A 13,526-nucleotide genomic window follows, 5' to 3' on the forward strand; every position below is an offset into this window, starting at 1 on the left:
GATGCCAAATTATAAAGACAAACACCACACCAGCCTTCCTTGTAGTGATTGAGAAGCTGGTGGAGTAGCAACTTCTCATCCCTGCTGAGCAACTACTCTGCAATATCAGATGACATGCAAGGTGGCCACAGTTTCAGGCCTTGGTCTTTGTCCAGTCATCCGTCAGTTGCCTTCAAGGGGTCAGAAATTTGTCTCCGACTACCAACAAGGAATGGTCATTTTTGACAGCATCTCTCTCGTCCTTCTTTGTCATTAATAACAGCAGCTTTTAGATGGATGCAGAGTATGTGAGGGCATCCAGTTTTTCCTTCTGTTTCTGCCATAATGCTTTAAATTGTCAACTTTCCAGCGTTTGAAATGGTCTAAATCAAAGTTCTCTTCATTACTTTCTACCATCATTGCATGTGGTTTGGTTGCCTTTACCCATAATGCACCGCGCGGCCCGAGATGCGCCACTCACTTATTTGAAGCACCACATTGAGTTAAAGCATCCGAGCTATCTTGGTAAATATCTGCGACTGAATGGTGAACATAAGAAATCTTTAACAAAGACAGAACTGCCGGCTAAATAAAGTTTTTCTGCACATACAGTATACCTTGACTGCACCTGGAATTTTCCACTTTCTACATATTATGATCACATTATTTAAGGGGTGAAATATATTCTCTATTTCAACACTATTTTTCTCTTGTCTGTGATTCTTTATTGGTTCAATCATTTGATTAGTTTTGGAGTGGCAGTGATTTGAAGCTGGGAATGGTTAGGAACAGGTTTTATTGTGAAAGATAGTAGCTTAATGTAACAAATGAACGTCAACTAGTTCATTTTCATCTTTGAGCTGGTTCTTTTTAATTATGAACTGGCATAACACTGGCCACACCCAGACCTCATTGCATGCTAGACCTGTAAAATCAGGAAATCCCTTAAAAAGAACCTGTCTGACATGAAGTAGGCTGAAAAGACCTTAAAATCCCACACAATGCACTGATCTAAATACACTGAAGAACAGATGAGAATCCAAGTCATTGACGTCCATCAGGCTGGAAGGACTTCAGATCCATTTCTAAAGTGTTGGGTCTCCAGAGGACCACAGTGAGAACAATTATCTACAAATAGAGGAAACATGGAACACTGGAGAACCTTCTCAAGAACAACAGTTCTTGTTGATGACAACTGTTGCCACCAAGGGTGGAACAACCGGTTATCAGGTTTAGGGAGCGAATATATTCTAACACAGGCTCAGATTATGGTCCAGATTATGGTCAGATTATGATCTAAAAAACAGATTTTGGGCCAATTTGTCCATGTGGGAAGCGATGTGTTCAGTAAGATCGGATAAATATAATTTCTCAGAGCTGTACAGAGTCATTTTATGCAGAAATCCTTTTCCATGGGTCATGGATTAAGCCATTATCTGTTTTTGGCAGGTGAAATAGTCCTATTTGGTCAATTTGGGGACCATTTTCAGTGTGGGAATGATTGCTTGTAGCGAGATCAGTAAATTATAATCCCTTTGAATGAAATAAAGTTATTTTAGGCAGAAATTACATTTCATGGGTCAGAAAAAAGGTCATGATCAATTTTTGGCAAGTGAAATACCAGATTTTGTCCAAACTGGGCTTCTCTTTAGTGTGGGTTGGATTGTGTTCAGCAAAATCAATAAAATATGATCCCTCTGAATGGAATAAAGTTATTTTAGGCAGAAATAAAATTTCATGGGTCAGAAAACAAGCCTTGATCACTTTTTGGCAAACAAAATAGTGCAATATTTTCCATGTTGTGCATTTTATTTAGTGTGGAAAGAGCATTGTTCAGTAAGATCAGTAAAATATAATTTCTCAGACTGAAGCAGAGCACTTTTAGGCTGAAATTACATTTCAATGGTCAGAGAAAAAGGCCATAATCAATTTTTGGCAGAGGAAAAAACCTAGATTTCTAGCTATTTTGGCAATTTTATAAGTGCACAGAGTGCATTCTGGGAGGTCTGTGAAATTCACCTCATCATTTAAGGTAGAAATGACATTTCATTGGTCAGGACATATTGGCCATAATAATTTTTTAGGAGAGAAAAACATAGATTTTTGGCCAGTTGGGACTTAATTCATACTTTCAGTGAGATCTGTAAAATAGAGTTCCTCTGAGTGAAATATAGTGTATAATTTAGAAAGTTTTCATTGTGCACTACCTGTTCTAATTTTTATTCAAAATAAATGAATGATAAACCCCTTAAAAAACAATATAGGTCAAAAAACGTTTTGACCTATATTGAACCGTCACCTTAACGTGGTGGAGGGGTTTGAGTGCTCAAATGATCCTAGAGGCTATGTTGTCTGGGGCCTAAATGCCCCTGGTAGGGTCTCCCATGGCAAACAGGTTCTAGGTGATGGGTCAGACAAAGAATGGTTCAAGAACCCCTCATGAAGAACACAATATCGAGGCACGTGACGTTGCCCGGTACGGCGGAGCCGGGGTCCCACCCTGGAGCCAGGCCTGGGGTCGGGACTCGTCGGAGAGCGCCTGGTGGCCGGGTTGCTCCTCGCGGGACCCGGCCGGGCCAAGCCCGAACGAGAGACGCGAGGCCATCCCCCAGTGGGCCCACCACCTGCAGGGGGAACCGTGAGGGACCGGTGCAAAGAGGATTGGGTGGCGGACGAAGGTGGAGACCTCGACGGCCCGATCCCCGGATGCTTAGGCTGGCTCTAGGGACGTGGAATGTCACCTCGCTGGGGGGGAAGGAGTCTGAGCTTGTGCGGGAGGTCGAGAGATATCGACTAGAAATAGTCGGGCTCGCCTCCACGCACAGCGTGGGCTCTGGAACCCATCTCCTTGAGAGGGGTTGGACTCTCTTCTACTCTGGAGTGGCCCACGGGGAGAGGCGGCGGGCTGGTGTGGGTTTGCTTGTTGCCCCCCAGCTCAGCCGTCTCGTGTTGGGGTTTACCCCAGTGGATGAGAGGGTTGTATCCCTGCGCCTTCGGGTTGGGGAGAGGTCTCTGACTATCATTTCAGCCTACGGGCCGAGTGGTAGTGCAGAGTACCCTGCCTTCTTGGCGTCCCTGTCGGGGGTGCTGGATAGTGCCCCTCCCGGGGACTCCATTATTCTGCTGGGGGACTTCAACGCCCACGTGGGGAACGACAGTGACACCTGGAGAGGCGTGATCGGGAGGAATGGCCTCCCCGATCTGAATCCGAGTGGTGTTTTGTTATTGGACTTCTGCGCTAGTCACGGATTGTCCATAACGAACACCATGTTCAAACATAAGGGTGTCCATCAGTGCACTTGGCACCAGGACACCCTAGGCAGGAGGTCGATGATCGACTTTGTTGTCGTATCATCAGACCTTCGGCCGCATATTTTGGACACTCGGGTGAAGAGAGGGGCTGAGCTGTCCACTGATCATCACCTGGTGGTGAGTTGGATCCGCTGGAGGAGGAGAAAGCCGGACAGACTCGGCAGGCCCAAGCGCATAGTGAGGGTCTGCTGGGAACGCCTGGCGGAGCCCTCGGCCAGGGATGTATTCAACTCCCACCTCCGGGAGAGCTTCGACCAGATCCCGGGGGATGTTGGAGACATAGACTCAGAGTGGACCATGTTCTCTGCATCTATTGTCGATGCTGCTGCCCATAGCTGCGGCCGTAAGGTCTGCGGGGCCTGTCGTGGCGGCAATCCCAGAACCCGGTGGTGGACACCGGCAGTAAGGGATGCTGTTAAGCTGAAGAAGGAGTCCTATCGGCTGTGGTTGGCTTGTGGGACTCCTGAGGCGGCTGACGGGTACCGTGAGGCCAAGCGTGCTGCGGCCCGGGCTGTGGCAGAGGCAAAAACTCGGGCCTGGGAAGAGTTCGGTGAGGCCATGGAGAAGGACTACCGGTTGGCCTCGAAGCGATTCTGGCAAACCGTCCGACGCCTCAGGAGGGGGAAGCAGTGCTCTGCCAACACTGTTTATAGTGGGGGCGGGAGACTGCTGACCTCGACTGAGGACATTATCGGGCGGTGGAAGGAGTACTTCGAGGATCTCCTCAATCCTGCCATCACGCATTCCGTGGTGGAAACAGAGGCTGGGGACTCGGGGTTGGACTCTTTCATCACCCAGGCTGAAGTCACCGAGGTGGTTAAAAAGCTCCGCGGTGGCAAGGCTTCGGGGGTGGATGAGATCCGCCCTGAGTACCTCAAGTCTCTGGATGTTGTAGGGCTGTCATGGTTGACACGCCTCTTCAACATTGCGTGGCGGTCGGGGACAGTGCCTCTGGACTGGCAGACTGGGGTGGTGGTTCCCCTTTATAAGAAGGGGGACCGGAGGGTGTGTTCCAACTACAGGGGGATCACACTCCTCAGCCTCCCTGGTAAGGCCTACGCCAGGGTATTGGAGAGGAGAGTCCGACCGATAGTCGAACCTCGGCTTCAGGAGGAACAGTGTGGTTTTCGTCCCAGCCGTGGAACACTGGACCAGCTCTATACCCTCTACAGGGTGCTCGAGAGTTCATGGGAGTTTGCCCAACCGGTTCACATGTGTTTTGTGGACCTGGAGAAGGCATTCGACTGTTTCCCTCGTGATGCCCTGTGGGGGGTGCTCCAGGAGTATGGAATCGGGGGCCCTTTATTAGGGGCCATCCGGTCCCTGTACGAGCGGAGCAGGAGTTTGGTCCGCATTGCCGGCACTAAGTCGGACCTGTTCCCAGTGCATGTTGGACTCCGGCAGGGCTGCCCTTTGTCGCCGGTCCTGTTCATAACTTTTATGGACAGGATTTCTAGACGCAGCCAAGGGCCGGAGGGGGTCGGGTTTGGGGACCAGTGGATTTCGTCTCTTCTTTTTGCGGATGACGTGGTCCTGCTGGCCCCCTCTAGCCAAGACCTACAGCATGCGCTGTGGCGGTTCGCAGCCGATTGTGAAGCGGCTGGGATGAGGATCAGCTCCTCCAAGTCCGAGGCCATGGTACTCGACCGGAAAAGGGTGGCTTGTCCTCTTCAGGTTGGAGGGGAGTTCCTGCCTCAAGTGGAGGAGTTTAAGTATCTCGGGGTCTTGTTCACGAGTGAGGGAAGAATGGAGCGGGAGATCGACAGACGGATCGGTGCAGCTGCCACAGTAATGGGGGCGCTGTGCCGGTCCATTGTGGTGAAGAGAGAGCTGAGCCGAAAAGCAAAGCTCTCAATTTACTGGTCGGTCTACGTTCCTACCCTCACCTATGGCCATGAACTTTGGGTCATGACCGAAAGAACGAGATCACGGATACAAGCGGCTGAAATGAGCTTCCTCTGTAGGGTGGCCGGGCACTCCCTTAGAGATAGGGTGAGGAGCTCGGCCATCCGGGAGGGGCTCGGAGTAGAGCCGCTGCTCCTCCACATCGAGAGGAGCCAGTTGAGGTGGCTCGGGCATCTATACCGGATGCCTCCTGGACGCCTTCCTCGGGAGGTGTTCCAGGCACGTCCCACCGGGAGGAGGCCCAGGGGACGGCCCAGGACACGCTGGAGGGACTATGTCTCTCGGCTGGCCTGGGAACGCCTTGGGCTCCCCCTGGAGGAACTGGAGGAGGTGTCTGGAGAGAGGGACGTCTGGGCGTCTCTGCTGAGTCTGCTGCCCCCGCGACCCGGTCCTGGATAAGCGGAAGACGACGAACGAACGAACGTTTTTTTTAACACCTCACCAGGGAGGCGTCCAGGAGGCATCCAGACCTGATGCCTGAACCACCTCAACTAGCTCCTCTTGACGTGGAGGAGCAGCGGTTCTACTCTGAGTCTCTCCCGGATGACGGAGCTTCTCACCGGTTCTACTCTGAGTCTCTCCCAGATGACGGAGCTTCTCACCGGTTCTACTCTGAGTCCCTCCCAGATGACGGAGCTTCTCACCGGTTCTACTCTGAATCCCTCCCAGATGACGGAGCTTCTCACCGGTTCTACTATGAGTCTCTCCCGGATGATGGAGCTTCTCACCCTATCTCTAAGGAAGAACCCAGACACCCTGCAGTGGAAACTCATTTCATTTTGTATCCATGATCTCGTTCTTTCGATCATGACCCAAAGCTCATGACCATAGATAAGGGTAGGAACGTAGATCCACCGGTAAATCAAGAGCTTCGCTTTTTCACTCAGCTCTCTCTGCACCACGACAGACCGGTACATCACTGCTGACGCAGCACTAATCCGTCCATAGATTTCCCGCTCCATTTTTCCCTCATCCGTGAACACGACCCCAAGATACTTGAACTCCTCCACTTGAGGCAGGACCTCTCCCCCGACCCGGAGAAGGCACTCTGCCCTTTTCCGGCTCAAGACCAAGGCCTCGGACTTGGAGGCACTGATTCTCATCCCGCCTGCTTCACACTCGGCTGAGAACTGTTCCAGTGAAAGCTGTAGATCACGAGCTGATGAAGCCAATAGGACCACATCATCCACAAAAAGCAGAGACGCAATCCTACGGCCACCAAAACAGATCCCCTCAAAGCCTTGGCTGCACCTAGAAATTCTGTCCATAAAAGTTATGAACAGAATCGGTGACAAAGGGCAACCTCGGCGGAGTCCAACCCTCACTGGAAACGAGTCCAACTCATTGTCAGCAATGCTCTGTCACCGGTCGTACAGGGACCTAACAGCCGGTATCAAACGGCCTGGTACCCCGGAGAACCACCCACAGGATTCCCAGAGGAACACGGTCAAACGTCTTCTCCAAGTCCACAAAGCACATGTAGACCGGTTCGTCGAACTCCCATGCACCCTCCAGGACCCTGCTGAGGGTGTAGAGCTGGTCCAGTGTTCCACGGCCAGGACAAAAACTACACTGCTCTTCCTGAATCCGAGGTTTGACCATCTGATGGACCGTCCTCTCTAGAACCCCCAAATAGACCTTACCATGGAGGCTTAAGAGTGTGACTCCCCTATAGTTGGAACAGACTTTATGATCCCCCTTTTTCAATAGGGGGACCACCACCACCATCCAGGACGGGGGCAGTTCCACTGGATTGGTAGATAAATTATCTCTGCTATAGTTTAAAATGTAATATTTATGACAAACGACGAAATTTTGAACTCCATGATGCATTCCAGTCCAATTATACTCTAGACTACTTATATAATAAAAAAACTCCAAATGAATAAATGAATTAATAATCATTTTAAATAATCTTACTGTTCTGTAAAATAATAAAATCTGAATAAAACTCCATTCCCCACTTTTAAAATGCTGCAATGTAATAAATTATTAGAAAATATCAACACTGTCTTCATCTAAACCTCAGTTTAAGTTAGACTGAACATTTAAGGAATCTGATGATTTTGTTAATATGTAGAAAATAACACATTTCTGAGAAAATGTGGTTTCACATTGTGTTGAAATTGTCTTGAAGTGTCCCTCAGTGTGGAGCCCCACTGATCACAGTGAACATCAGCAGCCTTAAAGTCAGGCTGACCTCTGACCTCTGGGGTGGAGCTGTCCGTAGTGCTGAAAGTCATGTTGACGGTTGCTGCTGTTAATCAAGACTGTATTAAAATGTTCTGATAACGACTTGATTTTATATTATTAGCTTTTTAAAAAGTGACCAGTTTAGAAATGACTGAATTTTCTGTCAGATTATTTAATAAACCAACATAGAACAGTAAAATAAATGATCAATGATGTCATTTAAAAAGTGATTAAGAAAGATATTGGTGGTATTTGATGATTTAGAAAAATGTTTTTATTTATTTAAAATTTTTTATAATTATTTTAATATAGACAATCTAATGTACAAGGTGACCTTTAATGCACCATGAGGTTATTGCTATGTGGCTGTAAAACTTTGTGTAGAAGGCAGTGACCTGATAACAGAACAAAACTTCTGGGTAAAACATAATTTAAGAGTTTAAAATGTCATTTATGTTTATTATTGCGTATAATGATTGCTTACTTTTATTAAGGTTGTCCTTGAAAACAGGAGAAGGTCATAATGGCGGACGAGTCTGACTTAAACACTGCAACAGCCAGAGATGACCAGAAGAGGGCAGCAAAGCTCAGAGAAAAGGCTCTGGGCTGATTAATGTCAGAAGGTTCAAGCTTGGAGAGTTGACAGCTAGATCTAAGGAGACTGAAAGTCTCTAAGAAACTTATTAAAGTTTCATTCAGATGGAAGAACATTTACCATTATTCAAACACTTCTTAAAGAGTTTAGTAAACCCAACAAAGCAGTTCTGAAGATTCTTCATGAAGACGAACAACATGATGATCAAGAATATTTGTTTCAGCAAAAATATAATTATTTCAAGTCTATTTCTGGAAAAACAGAAACGTGGATAAAAGAACGGAGAAAAATAACCAAAGATGATCATGAATGTGATGTAGAGGTTAGTCATAGGGATGGTGTGTCGGTTGTTTCTGAACCTATTTTCTGACCTTTACCCCCAGGGCGGCGCTACAGAGCGTTATTTTCAAAAAGCAGCCGCCACAGAGTCAGTTTGTTCCCCCAGGATGCCTCTCTGATGAACACAATGAAAACCTTACAGCCTGAGTAGTCAGCTGCTCTGCTGGGAACAAAATAAACTTATTAGCACAACCTGCCTTCTATTGTCCTTCTTAATAAATGCTGTACATACATGTACTTACTGCTCTGTTACGCTTATTTTTATTTCTTCTACAGTTATATATAATTATACTTCATGTCTGTACGTTGTGAGGACTTGAAATTAAAGCCACAGAAATCTTCGACACAGTGGAAGAAACTTATCTTAATTTTCCTCTGGCTCCATTTAGCCCGACTCCACTTCGCTTTGAGAACGTTTCCATTCCTGTTTTTTTCTGTACCGGTACCTTCTTTTTGGACCCTGTACTGAGCAGGTCCGACCGGGGCTGAGTAGGGACTACATGTGACTCGACTGCTGTTCACTGATTGGCCAAAAGACCAGGAGAAATGAGAAGGGTGGAGTGGAGAGGATGAGGAGGTGGAGGAGGTGATGGAGCTCACAGCCAACAGTAACCAAAGTCTCTTCTTTATTTATTACTTTAAATGAAGAGGATAGAATCATGTTCATGTGTTCCTACTTTATTATTCCACCTCTCAAACGTTATTAATTTATCTTTGAAGAAATCTTCATCAGGTAAGGATGTGGAGTTCTCTGTAAGTTCAATGAATAATAATGATCACTCTGCAGCTTCTGCTGCTGTTTGAAGCTGAAAGAGAAAAACTGCAACCTAAAAAAAAGGTTCTAAATTCATCTTCTGGGTTTGACAGACGTGTTGCTTCCAACACGCTTGGTGCCGTCGGCCTCATGGTGCAGAAATAAAGCAAATAATGGAGCAAAGTAGTTGTAAAAATGGAAGATATTAAACAGTTATTAACTCTTATTTAATATTCTGACATTCTGGATCCCATGAAATATAAATGAAATATAAACATGAACATTTTCTTCTATTAGAAACTCAAAGATTAATTTAGTGAAACTTTAATAAAAAAAAGGGAAGTTATCATCTTTCTTTTTATAAAATGTACATGTATGTTTTTCACTTCTTGTGTTTGGCATTTCTATATGACTGTTAATAGAAAATAAGCAGGTCCACATTTAGCTGAAACACAGAAACAGGAAGCTGGACGATCACAGAGTCTCTTAGAGTCATTTAGCAGAAAAACCACAAACTGCAGCACATCGTGCAGCACAGAGGACGCAACTTTAACTGTGATCTGCTGAAATATCAACCAACTACAGACTGATGGAGATTAGATACTGAATAAATGCATCATTAATAAACGTCTACATTTAGAGACAACATGGTCTCCAGAACAGCAAGATAACCTCAGTAAAATAATTAGATTTCAGAGAAGAGATCAAGGATCAACTTAGCAACATGGCCACCAAACAATGTCTCAATAATCGATTATCTGATCACAATCTGGAAATAGAAACTCTAGAGAACAAGAATCTAGATCTGATCATAAACCAGAAAACCTTCATCGTTTAAAAGGTGAAACCAGCAGAACTGGGTTCAGAATAGAGGTAAAAAGGTTCCTTAAAATCAACCATGTTTAAAGAGGAAGTTTCTACTAATATTCATTACATAGTAGATCTATCTGTCATCTAGTTCCTGAAGATGTTCCTAGAACACCTGGATCATCTGCAGATGTTCCTGTTCACTCAAAGCTTCAGTTCTTCAGTTACTATTTTAGCTCCGACCCAACAGAACCTCAGAAACCAACCAGCTTCTGAGGACTGGTTCCTGTTCACCAACTGAGTGATTAAACAAGAAAACATCAGAAAAAATCTACAGAACCAGAAAATAAACCCAATCTTACCTTTGTTGGACTTGGTTTTCTGTCGCTGATGATGGGAGATGTTGACGTCATTGGAAGTAATGCTGTCCTCTCCACCTTCTGGACCACCTAGAGGGAAATGAAGCGGGTCAGAATTTACTGTTTAACAGTGTTTTTATATTCAGAACAATGTTTCTGATTGTAGCTGTAGAACCTGTAAAAATGGGTTTAAATGTAATAATTGTTGCACAGAACAAGTTTAGCTTGTAGATACAGAAGCCTGTCTCACCTTCAGACTTTCTCCTAACATGTCGTCTCACCATCAGAACCAGAACCAGCAGCAGAACCACAATAATGACCAATGCAAGAGACAAGAGCACATAGTGATGAGGTTGAAGGAAGGAAGGAGAAGAAGATGTGGGTGGGGCATTGATGGAAGGTTTCACTAAAATAAAGATATTTATTAAATTATCACCACAGAACAGATATTTATTCATGAGTTGAAGGTTCTGCTGATTTTACTTCCTGACCTGAGACAGAGATCCAGCTGGATGGAGACTCTCCATGACCACCAATGTTACACTTGTAGAGGCCTTCATCAGAGCTGGTCACATGGTGGAGGGTCATGTGACCTGCAGGCTCAGTCCTGATGATGACGCCATCTTTAATGAAAGCAGCTGGGAGGTTGGAGGGAGTCTTTGTTTGACAGCTCAGAGTGACGTCATCTCCCTCCATCACAGGGAGGACAGGACTCTGCAGGATCACTGATTCACCTCAACACAGAGACAAACTACAGCATTTCATCCATTTCCACACAGCTTCATCAACACTAACTCCACAGTCTGATCTTACCAGAGACAGTGAGGTTGATGCTGCTGCTGGCTGCTCCCTCTCTGGACACACACCAGTACACTCCAGTTTCATGTTTGTAGAGGCTGTTGATGTTACAGGAAGAACCAGCTGGTTCTCCCCATCCATCTCCACATTGAGTTCTGGTTTTTCTGGTTGTGTTTCTCCTCACAGTCCATCCAGCAGAGATGTTGTCCTCCTCACAGCTCAGAGACACAGAGTCTCCTTTAAAGAACTGAGATCTGCTGGGACTCACAGTCAGACCAGCTGGGAGGACTGGAATGTAAAATTACATTAATTTTTATTTATTGTCAAAATAATTTTATGGTTAAAAGTTAGAATCCTTCTGTTTACATCTTATATTTCTCCTCCAAACATTAATTTAAATAATAATATTATGAATTGAGTTTAATGGTGATAGAAGTGAACCAACCTTCATTATTTATGCAGCAAACCAGCAAACAGGAAACTGAAGAGAAATGAAACTTATTGGTTACAGTTGAACATAGAAAAGTTCAGGAGAACTTTACAATCCCAGACATTTTATCCTCCTAAAACACATTTATTCATCAAACTGATCTTCATTACATCTGCATTTATTTACTCAAATAAAAGTGACTTTATTCAGACTTTGCTCTTTTAATCTAAATGAGTTTCCACAGTTTATTCTCTTGTTCATCGGCTCCTACATCATTATTCTGTCATTTCACATCAGTCATTTTCAGTATTTTCAGTAGATCTGAGGTCTGTGCCTGAAAGCCACTGCTGTGTTACTAAGAGCTACAAAAGAGGGAAGTAAAGTAACTTTTCTTCCTGCTTGATGTGTAGAAGTTCTTTCATCTGAATTCAGTCGGACCTTTCATCCTAACCCTTTGACTCAGGTTAGAACAGAGCAGACAGTAAAGTTACTTTGCCTAAACAACAGGTTTTGTACTTACAGAGCAGATGTTGTAGAGATGTTTCCATCATGGTGCCACTTCACCATCTGACCACTGTTTGTTTCCTGTTGGGGCCTCAGAATAAAGCCCGCCTTCTTCCTGGAAATATAAATGTGAGGTTGGTTCTTCCTTCTGTCTAACATACAAATGAAGGTTTTCTTTATTTAAAGCTACAAATAAATCAGTCATAGAAACAGAAGCACCCTGACCCCGCCCCCTTTTTACTTGATTAAACACATTTAAACATTTTCACGCTGTTGATTGGTTGATTTTACACAGTTATAGATCTGCATTGACAGCTGATCCCATTGATTGAAGCTCGTTAGCTTCCAGTTGAGACTGAATGACTGTTGCTGCCAGTTTATAATCTGCAGGACTCCTTACAGAACAGAGGAGGTAGAGGTGGTTTCACAATAAGGTGCTGCTGGAGATCACAGACATATAGGAGCAGACCAAGAAAAGGCCTCAGTTACACAGGTGACCAGAACCATCACTGCAGTTATATCTGGTCTGCAGAGCAGTCATGAACTACAGGAGAACCAGAACCAAAATGATCCAGAGATGGAAATGAGGACAGACCTGGATAGGAAGCTGAATTCTCCTTATGGTCCAGATGATCCTGAGGTCAGACAGTGTTACCTGGTAAGTAAGAGGAAAGATATTTACTGTTGAAAACAGGTCAAAGTGGGAACACCAGATTACAACTGGAGCTCAGGTTGGACCACCTTGGTGGATCTGCAGGTGGTCCATCCTCTCTCCATGTTCAGATGATGGATTGAATAAAGCTCTGACAGATGTTCAAAGCTTAGCTTAAACTGAACCAGAACTTTTCCTCTGACCTGTCTGCTGTGTTCCTTGGTCTTCATGATGCTGGTTGTTCTCTAATGTTCTCTAAAGAACCTCTGAGGCTTTCATAGAACAGCTGGAGGCAAAAATAATAACCTGAGGATCTCCTTCTCCTGCTTTTTCAGACATTGAAACATCTGGTCTACAGACTGGTTCCTCACAGGTTCTCTGTGAACCAGCAACAGTCTGAATAAGGATGTTTAACATCTAGAGACAACAGGTCACTGCAGAAGGTACCAAATATCTGTTTCAGTTCAACTTAAACATGTTTCTGAAAAACATGGAGAGACATCAAACATGCATGAAGAGAAACATGAAACCTCCACTCAGAAAGAGTCCAGAGGGGGTCTGAAGACAGGACCTTCCTATTAGGAGGCAACAGAAGTGCTCCACCTCGCTGTACTGTGACTGATGAGATCTATGGAGAGCAGCGCCCCCTGCTGTTGTTTCCATGCAATGACAGGAGTCAGAGTTATGGTCTTTATTCTTTATGTGTCATTGCAACTTGTAAAATCCAAAGAAATGTGTCCTCTGCATTTAACTCATCCCTTAGAGAGCAGCGGGCAGCTGGCAGCACCCAGGGAGCATTCTGGGGTCAAAGGTCTTGCTCAGGGACTCAGAGTTGCCGTCTGTGGGGTTCGAACCAGAGAGCTTAAGGCCATCATGACACACTCCCTCATAGAGTTAAA

At 45.2% G+C, this 13,526-nt stretch overlaps 1 protein-coding gene across 2 annotated transcripts; it reads right to left on the minus strand.

Annotated features, from left to right (window-relative positions):
* Window positions 1-10,686: 10,686 nt before the first annotated feature.
* Window positions 10,687-12,200, minus strand: LOC124881325 (Fc receptor-like protein 5). 2 transcript variants are annotated; one of them, XM_047386896.1, is made up of 4 exons: window positions 11,992-12,200; window positions 11,487-11,522; window positions 11,057-11,329; window positions 10,687-10,968 (listed from the first exon to the last, which is right to left on the minus strand). In XM_047386896.1, exons 1-4 carry the CDS (start codon window positions 12,020-12,022, stop codon window positions 10,694-10,696), a joined length of 615 nt encoding a protein of 204 aa, XP_047242852.1. In that variant the 5' UTR covers window positions 12,023-12,200; the 3' UTR covers window positions 10,687-10,693. The 2 variants fall into 2 exon arrangements, with proteins under 2 accessions (XP_047242852.1, XP_047242851.1); XM_047386895.1 differs by having other exon boundaries at window positions 10,687-10,977.
* Window positions 12,201-13,526: the final 1,326 nt, after the last annotated feature.

This window comes from Girardinichthys multiradiatus, chromosome 14 (genome assembly GCF_021462225.1).
Source record: "Girardinichthys multiradiatus isolate DD_20200921_A chromosome 14, DD_fGirMul_XY1, whole genome shotgun sequence".
In the NCBI taxonomy this organism is placed as follows: domain Eukaryota; kingdom Metazoa; phylum Chordata; class Actinopteri; order Cyprinodontiformes; family Goodeidae; genus Girardinichthys; species Girardinichthys multiradiatus.

Bases quoted from the DNA above. Each gene is read 5' to 3' on its own strand.
- LOC124881325 (XM_047386895.1), bottom strand. From the start codon at position 12,022: ATGATGGAAACATCTCTACAACATCTGCTCT. The intron at 11,330-11,486 runs GTTGGTTCACTT...TTTACATTCCAG, and splicing joins TTGCTGCATAAATAATGAAG to TCCTCCCAGCTGGTCTGACT. The intron at 10,978-11,056 runs GTAAGATCAGAC...CTCTGTGTTGAG, and splicing joins CATCAACCTCACTGTCTCTG to GTGAATCAGTGATCCTGCAG.